The sequence below is a fragment of the Panthera tigris genome, chromosome A1 (genome assembly GCF_018350195.1).
Source record: "Panthera tigris isolate Pti1 chromosome A1, P.tigris_Pti1_mat1.1, whole genome shotgun sequence".
NCBI classification, from domain to species: Eukaryota; Metazoa; Chordata; class Mammalia; order Carnivora; family Felidae; genus Panthera; species Panthera tigris.
The window spans coordinates 123,087,088-123,106,255 of NC_056660.1; the positions used below are offsets into that span (position 1 = coordinate 123,087,088).

Here is a 19,168-nt window from a genome sequence, read left to right on the forward strand (position 1 = left end):
GTTTACTGGTTGTTCCATGTTCCTCAGAAGATGTAGGGATCTCCACAACATGGGCAAGGAGGAAGGAAATAGTTTGTTTCCTTTGGACTAAACATGAAACAATTACCTTTAACAGCAAAGTGCTCTTGAAGAGGTGTCGATAGGTAGGTGACAGATCTCTCTACACAACAAAGGTATCAAACACCAATTAATTTGACAAACAGAGCAACAGAGGCCACATTATTTGCTAAGGAGGTTTTGTTAACAGATACTTCTACTTTTAACCAGTTGCTCTGATACTGTGACTTCCTAACAACTTCTTACTACTCTTTTTACATAGGTGTAATTATCAGGGCTGTAATACTGAAATTCTTTATATTAGACACCTCAGTGAAGGAATGCCCTGAGTTTCAGTGGTTGCAATGGGAAATTCTGATAACTGGGACCATGGCCTGACATTCAAATTCTTGGGGGCTACTATGACATTAAAAAAAAGAAAAGATAACTTGCTGCAAGGTAAACAATGACAGGTCTAGAAAGAAACAGTATTTTTAAGATCCCTAAGAAAAGACCCCACATCTCTTAACATATCAAAATGTGATCTAACTTTCCATGTCTATTGCAGATTTCTGCTGGAAGGATGTTGTACTTTTTAAATATACACTAGCTCAACATTTGTGAGAATTGTGGAGAAAAACATGCTGGAAACTTCACAGAACGTCCCTTATAATCCAAGTTTACAATGCTCAGTTTTACTATCCTTTTTTCTGTGAAATGGCCAGCAGTTTAGAAGTGAAGCTTAAAAGAGGAAGGAGTAAACTAACAATCTTAAGAGGATAATTAGGTTGTGAATAATGAAGCACTATGAGTCTGATAGAATTCACCATAAAATAAATTTTACTAAAACAGCTTTTAATCACATGGACTTGAAGACTTCAGTGTGCTCTAATATATTGCAATATTTAACAGTATATGGTTTTCTACTTACATTATAATCAAATACTTACTTTCAAGGGACATCTTAGGATTTTCAAGCTTTTTTCTTAAAACGGAATCAATGAGAACTCTAAGCTGCTTGAAAATGACAGCTATTTTTACAGGGGCCTGTTGAGAGAAGACAGATTGGACAAAGTTAATCCCCTGGAGTGTGAATGTGTTTCAGTAAATGAAGGTAAGGCTGTATACCTTATGATCTGCTTTAGCACATCGTGACTTTAATATACTGAATGGTTAAGTGTACAATTTAATGATTTCTAATATATTTAAAGAGTTATGCAGCTATTACCACAATCCAATTGCAGATGACCTCTACCACCCTGTCCTCTTGGAACTGCATACATTTTTAAAGTTGTATTTAAAATCTACTCTCCAGTCTTACTCAAATCATGATGGCATACAGTAGCAGAATGTATTAGATTTGTTTAAGTTGGTCAATGTTGATGGAGTTACAAAGAAATTAGTCTAGTTTTTCCAGAGGAAAACTTGACAATATTCATTAAAAGCTATGAATTTGTCTTTGTCTTTTTAGAACTTAAGTTTGAGGTTCATATAATTCTAGGTCTAATACTTGCTCTGCCAATAACAATCCATTTAATCTAAGAAAAGTTATATAAACTTCTCACTGAACTTAAGTGCCTCATGTATAGAAAGGAAACTAATGAAGTTAATGAACAAGGTTATTAGGGTATTAAGTTTGGGATAATCCATGTAAACTATTGAAGTACACAGCACATGGCAAATTATTTTTACTGATAGTAAATGCCATCTGTAATAGCAATAGAGTTGATTTTCATATTTAACAGATTGAACGTATTTTAACAGATTTAAATGTAGGCAAGATAAAATAAGAAGGTCTTCCACTCTAAGTCAAATTGTAGGCAGAAATTATGCAAACTCCAATAAAATTTAAAAAATCCACCTCAGTAGTACTGCACGTACTACAAGAAAATTTTAATGTTATGAGATCAGTTGTAGCATGTACCTGAAAATAGATCCAGCCATCAACAGAAAGAAGACGTTCCCGGTGTTGAACTTCTATATCACCACCAAAAAGTAAAACTGGAAAAGGGGTTATTAGGGTAGTTTCCCTCAAATATACTCGGGTATACCTTACCTGCACAGGAATAAAGAGAAAAAAAAAAACTTCACAGCCTATAAATGTAAGAAGTTCATTTATGTTCCATGTAAGCATTTTTCTATAATTTACTATTATTTATACTATTGAAAGGCATTTTAAAACATGAATTGTAAGGGTGAATTATATTTCTTGAACATAAATGAAACTATGAACAATTTTATAATGCCAATGCTGTTAATGAGCTCAAAATAATGAGCTCAAAAATAATATTGTTTTAAAGTGTCTAGTTTCTAGACCAGTGTTTAGCTATGGCCTTTAGTAATTTCTCATGCTCTACATGTAAGTTTTGGGAGCCACTCCTTGAAATTATGAATCCTTGTTATTTTAGCAAGCTATGATTTACAAGACTGTTTTAATAGTAATCTATAAATATTTGCTATTAACTTATCTTGGGTTACATTGTGACTCAAACTGTTGCTATAGCATATATTGTTCTATATTATCCCATATGATTATTTGGAATGCACATAAGACAGGTCTTTGTTCCCTTTTGAGAGAGCACCTTTTGGTGAAATCTTAGGAAACGGATACATTATTAAACAATATCTATTTGCTATAATTGTCTTATTTCAAGTAAGAAAGATAATGGTCAGAGTAGAAGTTTTAATATTTTTCTTTCATTAAGTAAAAGAAATAGGGCTTTTTTGATGAAAAACTATATTTTTGTACATATTTGAAATCAATATGTATAAACTCAGTTTGATAACCAAAAATAATAACTTGTTGGGGCATCCTAACTTGTTATGACTGACTTCTAGAATACCCTGAATCGTGGCATTAAGAATGAGCATTTTACCTTCTCTTGGTATAAGAGCCATCCATAAGTTTGCAAATCTCGATTTACTGAGGAGGGATGTACTTGAGCTTTGCCTTGGGCTGTCTCCACAATACAAGCCAATTTTTCTGTAACATCAACTGATTTTGTATAGATGATCTTTCCCACGTTGTCATATAGTCCAGCAGCCAATACAGCTTTAAGAAGGGCAATTTCTTGGAAGGACAGTGTGTGTGAGGCTCTGTTTCCTTCCCAGTCATTAGATGCTGTGGATGATGAAAATCCTGCTGCCTTAACCAACTTTATTAACTCCTGCTTTACATCCTAGATTGGTTTATGTTGAAAAGAGATAAGATCAGAATTGAGTAAAAAAGAAAAAGTGACAAATACCCCTTTAATATATATTGCTGTTTCCTATCAAAATTGATAGGATACCGAATTATTATTTAGTTCCCTACAGCCCAAATCAAATGAGGGAGGAAAAAAAAATTGTACTGGCAAATCAAGGATTGAAGAGTTATCTATTTCCACTACTCCCAGACTTTAGATGTCATAAAACATAATGTCTAAAATAGGAGAGCAATAAAAATGTGTCTGAGCACATTTGCGTTCAATATATTTACTTAGGTGGTAACTCTGCACAATTTTACTCAATGAGGATGATCACACAGAACAAATAATGAAGAAGAATTGGAGAGGAACCTTGATCCTGGATTGCAAATACTTTGTTCATTTGCCTCTGGCAGTCTCACCTTAATTCTAACAATGGCAATTTCATTTAAACTTTATCTAGGTTTAGTAACCAAGTGCCCATTAGCTTAAATCCTATAGGAAGGATAAGCATTTGTCAAAGTAAACCGGCTATAAGCAATTAAAAGGTGACATTTACATTTAGGATTTCCTTTGGGTTTCTGATTTGGGGCTTAAGAGACTTTGATTCCAGGTGAGAAAAAGACAAACAGCTGCCTTAACACCACAGGGTAGGTGAAGAGATGGAAAACCATGCAGCCCAGGGAAGGGGAAGAAAAGGCTCACAGAAGGAAGGAGCTGAGAGGCAACTTGGGAGGTTGGAAGGAAGTGGGGTGGAGTGGAGACATAGGAGTGTTAGCTCTCCACATCTTGAATCCCAGTGAGCCCAGAGGCAGCTGTTCTTCAGTTTATCCCTTTATCCTTTTGTGAAGGACAAAATTCATTCCACTCAGAGATGTCCCTGCTCTTATTCCAGCCATTATTTTGAAGCACAGAAAATAATGGGTTAAGTTATAGGAGAATAAAATATTCAACCCAATATGAGAATAGAGGAATTCTGTGAGATACATTATTTTCTGAATTCTTTTATAGTGTGCCTGTAGTAAAACCTGTAGTCACTTAAATGGTATAATGAACACCATTTCCTAAGCACCATGAAAATTAAGTGTTTGAGGAGGAGCCCTGCTTTTTGCAGTCACTTGTCTTTATATTTTAATTATTTAACTCTGTCTTCCAAGAAATAATTCTGGTCCTCAACAGTAGTCAAAGCCTGAGTGATGGGCACAGCTGTCAGGTTTCCCATTCCAAGAGCAGCTTTATACACCTGGTCACAGTCAATCACAGGGTATGATGCCTTTCCATAACTATCATCCTACACTGCAACTAAGTAGCTGGCTAATATTTAGAAAAAGAGATGAGAATCTCACGAGAAGGAATCAGGGCTCTTAGGAAAAAAGATTCCAAGCCTTGGAGCATTTTATGATTATTACATTATGATTGTTAAACACTATTTTAAATCACTGTGTAATACATAAAAGTTACCTGTTGGAAAAAACAACAAAACAAAAAATTATAGATTAATGCAGTAAATTAAATCCATACTGTATGTCAAGCACTATTGTAGGCATTTTCCTAAAATAAGCCTATCAGTCAACCAAAAAACCCTGAATTACAAAGTTGTATTACGACTTACTTCTAGGGTTAACAGTGATGTTCTATTAAGAAAATTCCTCCGGCAATACGCAATTTCAGAACGATAGCCTCCTTCTTGCCGGGCCTTCTTCCATCTAGATAAATAAAATGACCAAAGTTCAACATGTTTTCTTTTCAAACTGTCTCTTTCAGAGGTAGTAACCAAAGTAAGTTTTAATTAAAGTACAATCATTTGAAAAGAAGAGGGGTCTTGATTGTTGTAGGAGCTACTAATTGAATATAAGAATTTGGCAATACTGTTATTTTTTATGTATAATAGTAAATTAACTTCAAATATGAGGTAATATAGATACAATAATACAAAGTACATTGTTCTTATTTAGAAAGGATTATAAAAATATACCTTGACAGATGAAGTAACTAAAAATAAGTGTAAATCTTAGATGTATCTTTTTAATGAAAGTCAAAGATAAATTTTTTAAAGTAAATAGCCTCAGGTCATCGATTTACTGACAACACCCAGATTATTTCTTTACCCTAGGTATGCATTGTAGATCGTCAGGTGGTCTGAATCAGCCATAGCCAAAGCTGATTTTGCAAGATCTGCCTCATCTTTTCGACCAATTGGTGTAGTAAAAGGAGACTTCTCTGTCATCACTGCAGCTAGTGTTGCCTATCCATAAATAACCAAAAAAATTTATCATTAAGGAGGTATACACGGAAGACTGATTTGTAAAAGTAAACAAATCATAAAATAATCCCACTTTCAAGTTGCATGTTTCTTTAGTACCCTTATGGTGTTCTACAGTAGCTACCATTCAATTTTAATTCATTACTTGGGACTTCATTTTATGTAATTTAAAAAATATATCACTTTTATACCATATTTATAGAGAGGTCACATCACCAGAATCGGATAAAAACCTGTATGTGTGTATAGTGATTCATAGTCTGTCACACAGTTATATCTGGACTTTTGGCCTACTATATTTCTATGCCTGCAAGTCTCTTTAAATACTTCAAAAATAATTTGGAGTGTATAATGACCCATTTCTTACTATTGCAGCTTTTCTTTTTTTTTTTTTTTATTTAAAAAAAAATTTTTTTTTAACGTTTATTTATTTTTGAGACAGAGAGAGAGACAGAGCATGAACGGGGGAGGGGCAGAGAGAGAGGGAGACACAGAATCGGAAGGAGGCTCCAGGCTCTGAGCCATCAGCCCAGAGCCCGACGCGGGGCTCGAACCCACAGACTGCGAGATCGTGACCTGAGCTGAAAGTCGGACGCTTAACCGACTGAGCCACCCAGGCGCCCCTGTTGCAGCTTTTCAAATTAATTATCATGACAGAGGTTATTTTTTGGACTCAACACAATTCTGGTGAGTATTTCTAATAGTAGAGAAACAGACTAGAGTACGTTACACTGTCTTCATTCTGTTTTTAAACAGCATTGATTTGTAGTCCCAGAAAAGGCCACAGCCTGATGAAACTGTAAAGTTGAAATGGAATAGCAGGCATATGAGCTCAGAGATTCAGCAAGAGGCACAAAGTTGGTTAATTCTGAGATAATTAGGTAAAACTGAACTGCTGGTAATTGCTGGCTCAGAGAGATAATCCAGAAACAGAAGGAGAAAGTTTTTGATTCTACTTAAAAAAATCTGTGGGATTCAAAGCTCCTTAAGAATCATCTACTATGTACTCAAATAAATATTTCAAGTGCGATTTTTGGTAGCAAAAGCCAAACCCATTTACAAAATAGTACCTCCAGCATACTTAAGTACATGGATTAATATTTATGATCTTAAAAATAAATATTAAATATTCAAAAATTCTCATCAAGCATTCACACCTCCTGGTTTTAATGCTAGTACTGACATTCTATTAATTAAAAAAAAAAAAAATCAAATTAAAAGTTAAGAATTGCTTCCAAACTTAGTAATTCCCCAGCCAAAATGATAGTTAAAGTGAAGAAGCAAGATCATCATTTATTTTACCACTGGGTCAAGGCAGCCAAATATGGCACCAAAAATAAGCATCTTGCCAATCTTGACGTTCACAGGCAGGGCTGCAAGGTGCTGGCCCAATGGAGTCAGTGTAGGCTCATTTAGTTCACATGCTCCAATCTTTCGGAGTAAATTCATTGCATTGCTGATCACTTGAAGCTGAGGAGGATCTAAAGCTTTGGCAAGGAAATCTTCAGGAGAACCAAGACTGCATTTCTGCAAATTAAAAAAGCGATCAATCAGTATGTTGTTAGAACTGACCAAAGAGATGGTCACATTGGAACTTTAGGTAAAATTTTGAGCAAAGAGGATAAATGTCTGAGGAAGGCTATCCTGTTATAATCCCAAGTGTGTGAGAAACTGTGTATGTGTTAAGGGCTGGCATGAGGTCAAGATCTTCTAATCTGTATTTTAGTTTCTTCATTCCTGATTTTTGTGAAGTCAAAATCTTAAGAACTGAAGGATATTATAGATCTTTCAGACTAGGAAGCCCTTGGTCAACATCAGGGTTTCTCAATCTCCACACTGTTGTTATTTGGGGCCATATAATTCTTTAAATGACTGTGCTGTGCACTATAGAATGTTTAGTAGCAGTTCCCTGGTTTCTACCTACTAGATGCCCATATAGCATGGCCTCCCTCTCCTCCCAGTTCTGCCAACCAAAAATGTCAGAAAACATTGCCACTTATCCCCTGGTGAGCAATACTGCCCCCAGTTGACAACTAAGGTCTAGGTACCGAGACTGTATTTTAGTCTACAAAATATGAGTGTCTCTGGTAGAATTAAAGCACAGTGGGTTTGTTTACTTATAAAGAAAATGGGGGAGGGGTATTTACTAAAAAGTAAATAAAATACTTGGAAATCTAGGGGAGGGGAAGTTTACATCTTTTTTTTTTAGAAAGGGGTAAAGAATGAACACATTAACACCTGAGTTCCTTTAGAATTACCATAATATGAAGACATAACTCCTCCAGAGGCACACGCAAAATTTCAGGGACAGAATAGTCCATAAAACCTTCAAATCTGAAAAATAATATTAAACACTTTACATATTATCAGAAATGCCACACTATAATCGTTTGTTTTTCAATTTCCAGTGCTATGTTGTACCTTTCTCTTGTGTACATTCGGAAGCAGAAGCCATCTCTGACCCTCCCAGCTCTGCCCTGGCGCTGCAGAGCACTTGCTTTACTGACAAATGTCTCAACCAAAGAACTCATCTGACTGCTTTCATGGTACCTAAAAAAAAGTTTTAGGAAAGAATATTTAGATCAAGGACTTAAAATCTGAAAAAGCTGGAAATATGTGACTCTTAAAATTACACTGAAGACAGGCTTAAAATAGTCTATCATAATTGTGGACCAATATTTTCCAAATCATGTTTCATATTTAAATAATTTAGCAAACACTGCAAATTAAATCTCATACTATCAAATTAAAAACTCTGGCACAAGGAAAAAACTTGTTTAACTTGCCCTTTTCCAAATTAATCTGACCACTGCCTCTAGGTAGTCATATGCACTGCCAAATATTGCTGAATTTTCCTAATACAGGAACAGTGTATATATGGATTACAATAGACTACTAAGGTGGTCTTCTCCTGGTTTTTGCAATATAAACATTAAAATGTTTAAAAAGCAGTAATCTGAATCTGAAGATTCAGGTAAGGTTAAGTGCCAGTTATTGTAACAGGTACGTTCAATTATGAAAAATATTCATGCTCCCCATTTACAAATGAGGGAACTGATGATTATATTTAATGGTATTATTACTTGGTAAAGATTACAGATCTGAGATTTAAATCCAACTTTGATTCCAAAACTCACACTGTTATAACCTCACAAATAATTATTGTTTCTGTAAAGCTATTTTGCAAACAAATTTACAAAAAATCATGTTCTGAAAATTTTCTTGGAGAGCAGTTTTCTGCAAGAAGCAGAACACTGGCATTACTTACAGGAAAGCACATGGCATGATTTTCTTGGGTATTTGAAAGTTTCCCATAGTTTCTCTGAGGCTTTGGGTAGAATTAGGACATTGGGATTTTTCCTATATGATTCTGAGATTTCTCCTAAGAATTCAAGAGCCCCAAACCCTTTTCAAACTTACTTATTTTCTTTTGTTCTTCCAGTGTCAATTACAAATACAACATCTGGAATAGTGATACCTGTCTCTGCAATATTTGTTGCTAAAACAATCTGAAAATAAAGAAAAAGCCAAAACATTAGGTAACAACTTCCAGCAATGTGCCATTAAACTTTAGTTTGAGGTGATGCATTTTAAAAAGTGAATCTCAACATTAGTTATAAAAATCCATCACCTACTTGCTGTTACTGTGTAATTTTAACTTGTTATAATTAGTTTCATCACTTCAGCTTGCCAATTAAAGTTACAGATTTTTATTCCAACAAAAATACCATTCCCCTAATTCTAGTCAGTCATTTTAAAAATGATGTTAACTAGCTGGGAAATTGGGTCAGAGAATAGAGACAGCTATGCACAATCACTCCAAATTACTGGAGAAAAAATAGTACATCAGTGAGAAGTGGGTTGCTGCCTTGGCTTATTATCCCTGTGACCACATCCCATGTTAGATCCAATTCTAATTTTAAAATTCTTTTTATTATTTATTTATTTTTGAGAGATTGAGCAAGCAGGGAAGGAGCAGAAAAAGAGGGAGAGAGAGAATCCCAAGCAGTCCCTGAGCTGTCACGTGGAGCCTGGCACAGGGCTTGAACTCACAAACGGCAAGATCATGACCTGAGCAGAAAACCAAGAGTAGGACACTTAACCAAATGAGCCACCCAATTGCCCCTCTCGTTCTAAAATTCTTAATGGTGATGACTGAATAGTGCACTTTTTGCATTTTTCCTTCTGTATTCTTGGAGAAAACATTTTGGGAATTTCACATCAAATATTCAATGCATATTGCTCTATATCAACTCTGTATTTTGATAGTGAATGCTTGTTTCTCTCATTCATTTGACCTAGGAAATAATACTGGGTTCTCAGACTTAGATGGGACCTAGGTGCTCATTCTACCTCAGTAGCATCTAATTTTTTTTTTTTTTTTTTTTTTAAGAGGTTGAACTCTTTTCTTTAAACCAAATCTTTGAGGGAAGCTAAAATGTTACAGATCAGGACAGCCTCAGAACCCAGGCTCCTGCACTGCAGTCTAGGCTTTCTGGGAGCTCTAGTATTCCCTACAGTTCTTATATGGTACCCTTTATCCCCTTCTAAATTTGAGAAACTGTCTACCAAGTATCTCTTCATTCAGAATCCTCAACAGAGGAGGCAGTGAAAATACTGAGACTATTTCCTAACCTAATGGTCTATGCATTAAAAAAATAATCCAGGATGAATACATGTAGAACAACAATGAATCTGTACAGGATTCAAATAGCTCCTGACATCCAACATCTTTCATGAAAAGGATGGGAAAAGTAGTGATTTTTCTTCCCACAAGCGAAAGTGATGCCATGTTTTTCAACTGTCATTCCCCTAAAAGTCTTGTCCCTTTAATAATGTATACTATAAATTTTCAAATACTTAAGTATTGGGTTCACTTTCTCATTATGTTAAGCTAGTGAGCATCTGGAGTCTGCCATGAACTGTGAGACACTTAATTACATTTTCATGAAATATTCAACAGATCACACATAAATTTGCTGTACTGAATTTTACCTTCCTGACTCCAGGAGGAGGAAGTGTGAATGCTGCAGCTTGGTCTTGAGTTGAAAGAATAGAATGGAGAGCTATCACTTTATATCTGAAAGTTAAAATCATAGTTCTTAGCAAGAGTTTCTCTTTAGAAGACACTGCAAAGAATAACAAAATTTATTTGCAAATAGAAAGCAATTTAAAAAATTTTTTATTATGAAAAAATTCAAACACCTAAGTTATGAGAATGGTACAATGAAACCATATACATTCATCAAAGAGAAAATAATATGAATTTATATGGAATATAAGGTTTAAAGAATTTTCAAAATATGCTTGGATACTACAGTGATAACCATGATAGTAATAAACTGTATCAAAACAGATACAGTAAACAGCTGAATACCTATATCTGAATGATAAGTTGCACTCTGTAGGGGTTTTGCACTATCCAGTGGGTTGGGGAGGTGAGTCACTATCTTATTCTGAACCACAGGATTCCCTCTGTTTAATGAATTAAAGACACAGAACAAAAGTAGAAATCATACCTAAAATTTTTAGTACATTTAATGCTATAATAGAAATGTTAAAAACAAAAACCTTACTTCACTTTAGACAATTTTAATTAAAGGTAAAAAGACTGAGAATTCTAAGAGTTTTAATATACAAAACATTTTTTAATTTTAAAACTACTTGGAATATAATGAAGATCTGTGGTTACCGTTCAGAAAAAAATCTTCTGTCAGTTGACAGGAGATCATACAGCTGTTGAATATGAGCGAGGCCTGGTAAAAAGATCAACACTGCTCCTTCAACATTTCTGAACTGGGGACTTCTGTCTGAAATTTTTTAAAAGATAACAATATTCAACATAAGAAAAAAGGTAAGGAATAGCATATAACATGTTAATAAAATGTTTCCAGTTAGAAAAGTTTTATCAAAACAAATAGAGTCAGATTAGTAAAAGATACATACCTAAATATATAAGAAGTTCCAAAATGAGATCAAGGTTGATTTTATGAGGATTCATGTAGAGAATAGCATGCTGAGTGCGGCTACTATACTTTTGGTAAAATGGATTTAAATCAGCACTTGATCCAGTCTGAACTGGTATATATTCCTAAAAGAAACACAATCAGAAAATGGTGAACAAAAATATTAAATATTTTTATAAGACAAAGAAAGATGCAAATCTGCCCTTCTTATCATTATTTTGTTAAAATACAGCAAGGGTACAATTTTTAGTAAGTATTAAAAAGTATTAAAAATTTTCACATCTCATGGGGTGCCTGGGTGGCACAGTCGATTAAGCGTCTGACTTTGTTTCGGCTCAGGTCATCATCTCATGGTTCGTGAGATCAAGCTCCAAGTTGGGCTCTGTGCTGACAGTGCATAGCCTGCTTGAGATTCTCTCTCTGCCCCTCCCCCACTCACAATGTTTCTCTTTCTCTCTCTCAAACTTAATTTTTTTTAAATTTCACATTTCATTTCATTCAACATCCTTAAGTACAGCAAAACTTTTAATCTTTTCATGTACATACTAAATTAAAGAAGAATGGAAGAAAAACAGAACAGTGTATGCACTGTTCTGTGGCAACTAAGAAGCAGATCAAGAGAGGTCATAACTTTAATAAGTAGTTTATACCTGCCTCATTCCTATTAGATTCTATTTCGGTTGCTAAAGTCCAGTCACCTCTTTTGAAATACCTTTAATTTTCTGAAGTCTTTCTTTAGTTTCTAATTTCTAACTCTGGAATTTTAGGGAAAGATTTTAGTTTTTGCTTCTTTGATTTATCTGCTTAACTAGAAGATAAAGTAACTAACTTTGTGTTTCCATCAGATTGGATATAAGCATGAAATATTGTGGATCCAATAAAAATACTGGATATAGTACCACTGGCTAAAATGCAAGCTAATGTAGTTTTATGACAGCTCTAAAAACAAACATGTCACTGAAACGAACTCTCTAGGAAGAACTGTGCTTGCCCTAGACAGCTTCTCTATATAGCTCGGGTTGGCCTGTACCAGGACAGCTGCTGAGAGAACCAATGGCAAGGATCGATCTCGACTTTGGGCCTGCCCCACCCTCAACACGTAAGATGTTCAGATAAAATACAGAAAATCATTACAAATTTACTCCTAAATAAGTGATCACTGCTCTGAAGCAGTAAAGGTTGCCTCTTATTTATATGCTCCTTGATTTTTTTACGGGTATCTATAGGGCCAAAATAGTGAAAGAAGATAAAATACCGTAAACCAAAGACTGAAGATTATTTTAAATTTTGCTCAAAATCCTATCTCTTCCTCTTCTCCCAAATTATACTTGAATTCACTGTGCCAGCCATATGATTTTAAACCTCTCATGGAATGTTATACTTTGGATATCACTATCAGATGTCTTTGAAAATGTTTTCTTTTTACCTGGTACTTTTTTATTCCCCCTGCTTTGCTTGTAACATTAATGGTTATTTCTTCTTCCTCCTCCAGAAATTTCTGACAATATTCTGAGTCTTTCTCCAGTACAAATCCTGTTTCTTCTATTATATCTTCAAGATGAAAAACCTACATAGATTAAGGTATATGAATGGTAAATTCAAATCCATTTCGGTAAATACCATTTTAAAGAGAACAATGGGATCATTGTCTTTTGAATGTTACCAAATGTTAATTTAGAATATTATGAGAAAAGCTTCTTTCTGCATTATTTGGGAATGGAAAACTTTGTTGATATAGATGAGTTTGTCCCTAGAAGTCTCTGGACAAATTACATTATGGTGTATATTTTTTATTTGTGAAAACTGGTTAAAAGAGCAGTCTTTATGAGCTGAACCCAAAGAACAAACATTAATAGAATAAGCAGAAAGGAAGCTTCAAAAACAAGCCTAAATTTGAGAGTTGGGTGAAAAAGGAGTTCCTTACTGCCACCTTCAATCTGGATATAATGGTTTGGACACAGAAGTGTGTTTTACGTTCTGTACTTCTCAGGTGTATCTTTCAGCAGAATTGTCCCTTCCAGCCTCCCCACCCTCAATCCAGGCAGCACTAGCCATCTGATTCCCGAGCCATCTCCAAGTTTTCTCTTGACCTGCAGTACTGTAGGAATAGGTATGGGCTCAGATGACTACAGCCTGTCTTCTGGTGAAACTCCCTGGTAGGAATGTAGTTTCTGTTCATATAGGTGTTTTAAAGAAAACTTACCTCCACAGGATAGCTTCTTCCTGAAATTCTAAGAATAGGGCAGTGTGTGAAATATGTGGAAAACTTTTCACTGTCTACAGTGGCACTCATTAGAATCAAGTGTAGATCAGAGCGTTTCTGTAAAATTTCCTTCAAGATAATTAGTAAGAAGTCTGACTGGACGCTTCTTTCATGAACCTAGTATAAAATGGAACAAAAAAACAATCATATATAAGGGCTACTAAGAGGCTAAAATAATCAGACACTCAAATCTACTAAAAGTTCATATTTATAGTCAGCACATGAGGAGGGAGAGAGAAGCTGTATGTTTCAAATGAGGTACTTGGTAATCTGCTGTGCAAGTCCCTGAGACTTTATCCTCATGTGTTGGGGCAATGATGAAAACACATTAGGGGCACCTGGCTTGCTCATTCAGTGGTGTGTGATTCTTGATTTCAGGGTTGTGAGTTTCAGCACCACGTTAAGTATACAGATTAGAGATTACTTAAAAATCTTTACAAAAAATAAGGGGCACCTGGGTAGCTCAGTCGGTTGAGCATCCAGCTCTTAATTTCGGCTCAAGTCATGATCCCAGGGTTGTGGGATCACGCCCTGTGCTGGGCTCTGTGCTGAGCACAGAGCCTGATTAAGATTCTCTCTCTGCCCTGCTCACATGTTCTCTCTCTCTCAAAATAATTTAAAAAATTTTTTACACAGAGGAATCATGTAGTCTGAGTTCAACTTAAAAAAAGAAAACTGGCTATAATATGGAAAATGTCATAGAGGACAGCAACAGAAAAGTTTCAAATAGAGGTTTTGTAGTACTTAAAGAAATAATAGTAGTCTATATGAGGGCAATGCCATTTGAATATGGAGAAAAGTGAATGAATTTGAAACGAGTAGAATCAACTGGTATAAGTGATGGGATGTGGGAGGAAGAAGGAATAATCCTAGTTTTACTTTTACCAGGATATTTATGTCTGAAACTCATGAGTGATTTCCTGATGGTAAGGCAAATCTGAGGAAGCTCATCAAACAGATGTTAATTTATGCAGAAAATGATTTTTTTTTAAAAGGACAAATAAGGGTAGATCATAAAATAGAGCTAAAAAAATGTGTATGTTAGTAAGCACATTCTGCAGAGGTAGGCAACAACATCTGGCTGTAAACATACTAGCAACCAGCAAGAAAAGCTATTTAACGCACATAGTGACCATAAACTAAAACAAATCACACAACTATTTGTAAGAATAAGGTAGATGTACTATTCTGAATGTTACCAAAAAGAAAGGTCCTGAATAGCATAATGAACTCTGTTCAGACATCTGTTACATCCTTATATTTAACATGATGAATTTCACTGAGCTTTTTCTTTGTTTTTACCAGATTGTTCAAGATGTTAACAGTATTACACTTAAGCACAATTCAGTAAATCATGTAACAGAATGCTAATACTAAACCATGAAAGAACAGCTTCCTGAAGTTGGTCTGGCTTTTCAATGAGGGTTCACTCTGAGGCAAGAATATATAATAGGGAAAAGACAGTCTTTTCAATAAATGGTGTTGGGAAAACTAGACCACCTTCTTACACCAAACACAAAATAAAATGGATTAAAATTCTAAATGTGAGACCTGAAACCATAAAACTCCTAACAGAAAACATAGGCAGTAATCTCATGGACATTGGTCTTAGTAACATATTTTTATGGATTATGTCTCTTCAGGCAAGGGAAACAAAAGCAAAAATAAACTATTGGGACGACACCAAAATAAAAGCCTTTTGCACAGTGAAGGAAACCATCAACAAAAGAAAGGCAACTTAATAATGGGAAGAGATACCTGCAAATGATATATCCAAGAAGGGGTGAATATCCAAAATACATAAAGAACTAAAACAACTCAACACCAAAAAAACACAATTAAAAAGTGGGCAGAGGACCTGAGTAGACATTTTTTCAATTAAGATATATAAATGGCCAACAGATATATGAAAAGATGCTCAACATCACTCATCATCAGGGAATGCAAATCAAAACAATGAGATACCACCTCAAAACACTGAAAATAGCAAGAATTAAAAAGATAAGTGTTGGTGAGGATGTGAAGAAAAGGGAATATTCATGCACTTTTTCGGGGAATGTAAACTGGTGCAACCACTATGGAAAAGAGTCTGAAGTTCATCAAAAAATTATAAACAGAAATACAGAATGATCCAGTAATTCTATTACTGGGAGTTTACCCAAGAAAATGACACTAATGCGAAAAAATACATGCACCCATGTTTACAGCAGCATTATTAACGAGGGCCAAGATATGGAAGCAGACCAAGTGTCCATCCGTAGATGAATGGATAAAGATATATATGGTATATATACAATGGAATATACAATGAAATATTACTCAGCCATAAAACAGAATGCAATCTTACCATCTGCAACAACATGGATGAATGAAGAGATTATTATGCTAAGTGAAATAAGTCAGACATAAGGCAAATAACATATGAAAAAATATGTATTTCCGATAGTGACAATATGGTGTAGCACTATGGGGACCCTGAGTTTGTCTCATCCATGAAACATAGCTAGATTAGCATCAAGCCATTTTGAACACCTGGAAAGTGATCTGAGAATTAATGCAAAAATCTGCCTAATTTGAGCCAGAGAACTTGGCAGGTATATGGTGCAGAGAGGTGAACTGGGGGGAGAGAAAAGCCACAGAGCCATGGAGGGTAGGGAGCTGTTTTTGCAGAGACAACAGAAAGAAAAAGGAGGAAGACTGCAGCACACCGGGATCACGCAAGCAAAGCACTCCCTTTAAGTAAGAGTAGCTGGAGAGAAAGAGATAAAGAGTGAAAACACTTGCAGGAGACTTGACAAGAAATCTGTTCCCCAAAACTATTGATGGGGAGGAAGGAGATGGTTTCAATACCACCAGGCTTCTATAAACAGTGGAGCAGAGAGTCTGAAGTTTCAGAGCTTAGAGCCTGGGGCGCTCTGACGAGGAAGTAGGGGGAATCCCCAGGAGCATGCAGCACAGTCTGAGGGGTCCATGTGCCACATAGGGAGAAGCGGTTCCCGTTTGGAGTGCCTGTGGTAGAGGCCATACAGCCTCCCTCCAGGCCAAAGTCCTGGTGGACCCTGGAGAGCTGCCATGTTTACTGTTATTGGAACAAAGACACGAATACAGCAAAACCTGGCACAAGCTATGTGTTGTGATTTACCATAAACTCAGAGCCTCTGCTGCTGTGCGATCACATGAACATTTTCTGGGACAAGACAGCACCAGGCTGTTGCTCAATGAGACCCTCCTCCAGAGAATCAGCATGGATCCGAGAAGTGGATTTTTGAAACAGCTCCATCTGAGATAAAACACTGGAGGGAGGCACCACCTGGCAATCAGATAACTTGGACACAGGGTAAAGGCGGGGAGTGGGTGGCAGCCTGAGACAAAGGGGTGATTGAGGGCATGAAATTCACGCACCAGAGACTAGAGAACTGGGGAAAGCCATTTTCACCATGCACAGATGACCCCAGTGAGCTAAGCAGCACTACCAAGTGGAGAAGGGAGCCATTGCACCCAGCCCCACCCACCTGCACCCTCCAGGGACATCCCTTAGAAGACCAGAACAAATCCCTTCTACCTGCTTAGCTTATGGACTGGACTATATAATGTGCTGCAAAATTGCAGTTCTAGGTAAACTGGATATAACTTCATTCAAGTTTCACTCTGCTTGCTTGTTGTTCATTTTCTTTGCTTCTGTTTTTCCTTCTGTTTTCTTTTTCCTTTCTTTTCTTTCTCTTTCTTGGATACAGAAAGAGCAAATTTTTTTAAAAATTTTTTAATTCTATTTTTATATTTAATTAAAAAATTTTTTAAAACTTTTTTTCCCTTTCTCTTTTCTATCAAGCTTCTCTCAACAAGTAGACCAAAACACACCTAGGATCTAGCTTCCTTTATTTTTTGTTTTTTTTAATATTTTTAATTTTTAAATTTATTAATTTTTTCTTCCTCCAAAATGATACAATGGAGGATTTTACCAGACAAGAAAAAACAGGAAAAAATGACAGCCAGGGATTTAATCAACATAGATAGAAGTATGATGTGTGAACTAGAATTTAAAATCACGATTACAAGAATACTAGCTAGGGATGAAAAAAGTATAGGAGACACCAGAGACTCCCTTTCTACAGAAATAAAAAAACTAAAACCTAGTCAGGCCAAAATTAAAAATGCAATAACCGGGGCGCCTGGGTGGCTTGGTCAGTTAAGCGTCCAACTTCGGCTCAGGTCATGATCTCATACTCCGTGAGTTCGAGCCCCGCGTCGGGCTCTGTGCTGACAGCTCAGAGCCTGGAGCCTGTTTCAGATTCTGTGTTTCCCTCTCTCTCTGCCCCTCCCCTGTTCATGCTCTCTCTCTCTCTGTCTCAAAGATAAATAAACGTTAAAAAAATTTTTTTTTAAAAATAAAAAATAAAAACGCAATAACCAAAATGCAATTGCGAATGGATGCTGTGATGGTGAGGATGGATGAAGTAGAGCACCCAATCGGTGATACAGAAGATAAAATTATGGAAAATCATGAAGCAGAAAAAAAAGAGGGAAACAAAGTCTAAAGATCATGATACAAGATGTACAGAACTCAGTGATTTATTAAAGAGTAACATTGTGTCATAGGAGTGCCAGAAAATGAAGAGAGACAAAAAGGGGCAGGAGGTTTACATAAGCAAATTATAGCTGAAAACTTTCCTAGTCTGGGAAAGGTCACAGATATCAAAATCCAAGAGGCAAAGAGAACTCCCATTAGATTCAACAAAGCTGACCATCACCATGGCATATCATAATCAAATTTACAAAATACACAGACATGGAAAAAATCATGAATGCAGCAAGGGGAAAAAAACTCCTCAACCTCCAAGGGAAGACAGATCAGGTTTGTAGCAGATCTGTCCACAGAAACTTAGCAGGCCAGAAAGAAGTGACAGGATATATTCAAAGTGCATAATCGCAAAAATGTCCAGGCAAGAATTCTTTATCCAGCAAGGCTGTCATTCAAAATAGAAGGAGAGATAAAGAGTTTCCCAAACAACAACTAAAGGATTTTGTGACTACTGAGCCAGCCCTGCAAGAAAATTTAAGGGGGGGGGGGGGGGAAGACTCTTTTTTTTCTTTACATTTTTTAAAATGTTTATTTTTGAGAAAGAGAGACAGATCATGAGCGGGGAAGGAGCAGAGAGAGAGGGAGACAAAATCTGAAGCAGGCAGGCTCCAGGCTTTGTGATGTCAGCAGACCCCAACATGGGGCTCAAATTTGTGAACCATGAGATCATGACCTGTGCTGAAGTCAGACGCTAAACCGACAGAGCCACCCAGGCGCCCCTAAGGGGGTGGGGAGGGGGACTCTTTGGAGAAGAAACAAAACAAAAACACACCAAAAGACTAGAAAGGACTAGAGAATATCATTAGAAATGCCAGTTGTACAGGCAACACAATGGCACTAAATTTTTGTCTTTCAATAATCACTGTAAATGTAAAT

General features: G+C 36.1%; 1 protein-coding gene and 1 long non-coding RNA gene across 4 annotated transcripts in view; one reads left to right on the forward strand and one right to left on the reverse strand.

Moving 5' to 3' along the window:
• LOC107179439 overlaps positions 1-19,168 on the forward strand; it is a 42,444-nt gene that overhangs the window by 18,978 nt on the left and 4,298 nt on the right. The window contains exons 5-9 of one of the 2 annotated variants that reach the window (XR_006217752.1): positions 1,080-1,150; positions 5,335-5,531; positions 7,893-8,030; positions 11,202-11,338; positions 12,943-13,031. This is a non-coding gene — a long non-coding RNA (uncharacterized LOC107179439). The remainder of the gene's footprint in view (positions 1-1,079; positions 1,151-5,334; positions 5,532-7,892; positions 8,031-11,201; positions 11,339-12,942; positions 13,032-19,168) is intronic. The other variant, XR_006217751.1, reaches the window with a different exon arrangement.
• The window catches only part of DHX29 (DExH-box helicase 29), a 46,181-nt gene that overhangs the window by 853 nt on the left and 26,160 nt on the right, over positions 1-19,168 (reverse strand). Inside the window, exons 13-27 of one of the 2 annotated variants that reach the window (XM_042986774.1) lie at positions 13,654-13,830; positions 12,877-13,017; positions 11,431-11,575; positions 11,177-11,294; positions 10,480-10,564; positions 8,905-8,993; positions 7,906-8,034; positions 7,743-7,818; positions 6,787-7,011; positions 5,330-5,466; positions 4,834-4,927; positions 2,913-3,215; positions 1,961-2,092; positions 987-1,083; positions 107-160 (exon numbers count right to left, since the gene is read on the reverse strand). In XM_042986774.1, coding sequence (XP_042842708.1) covers positions 107-160; positions 987-1,083; positions 1,961-2,092; positions 2,913-3,215; positions 4,834-4,927; positions 5,330-5,466; positions 6,787-7,011; positions 7,743-7,818; positions 7,906-8,034; positions 8,905-8,993; positions 10,480-10,564; positions 11,177-11,294; positions 11,431-11,575; positions 12,877-13,017; positions 13,654-13,830 — 2,002 coding nt within the window. The remainder of the gene's footprint in view (positions 1-106; positions 161-986; positions 1,084-1,960; positions 2,093-2,912; positions 3,216-4,833; positions 4,928-5,329; positions 5,467-6,786; positions 7,012-7,742; positions 7,819-7,905; positions 8,035-8,904; positions 8,994-10,479; positions 10,565-11,176; positions 11,295-11,430; positions 11,576-12,876; positions 13,018-13,653; positions 13,831-19,168) is intronic. The other variant, XM_007079937.3, reaches the window with a different exon arrangement.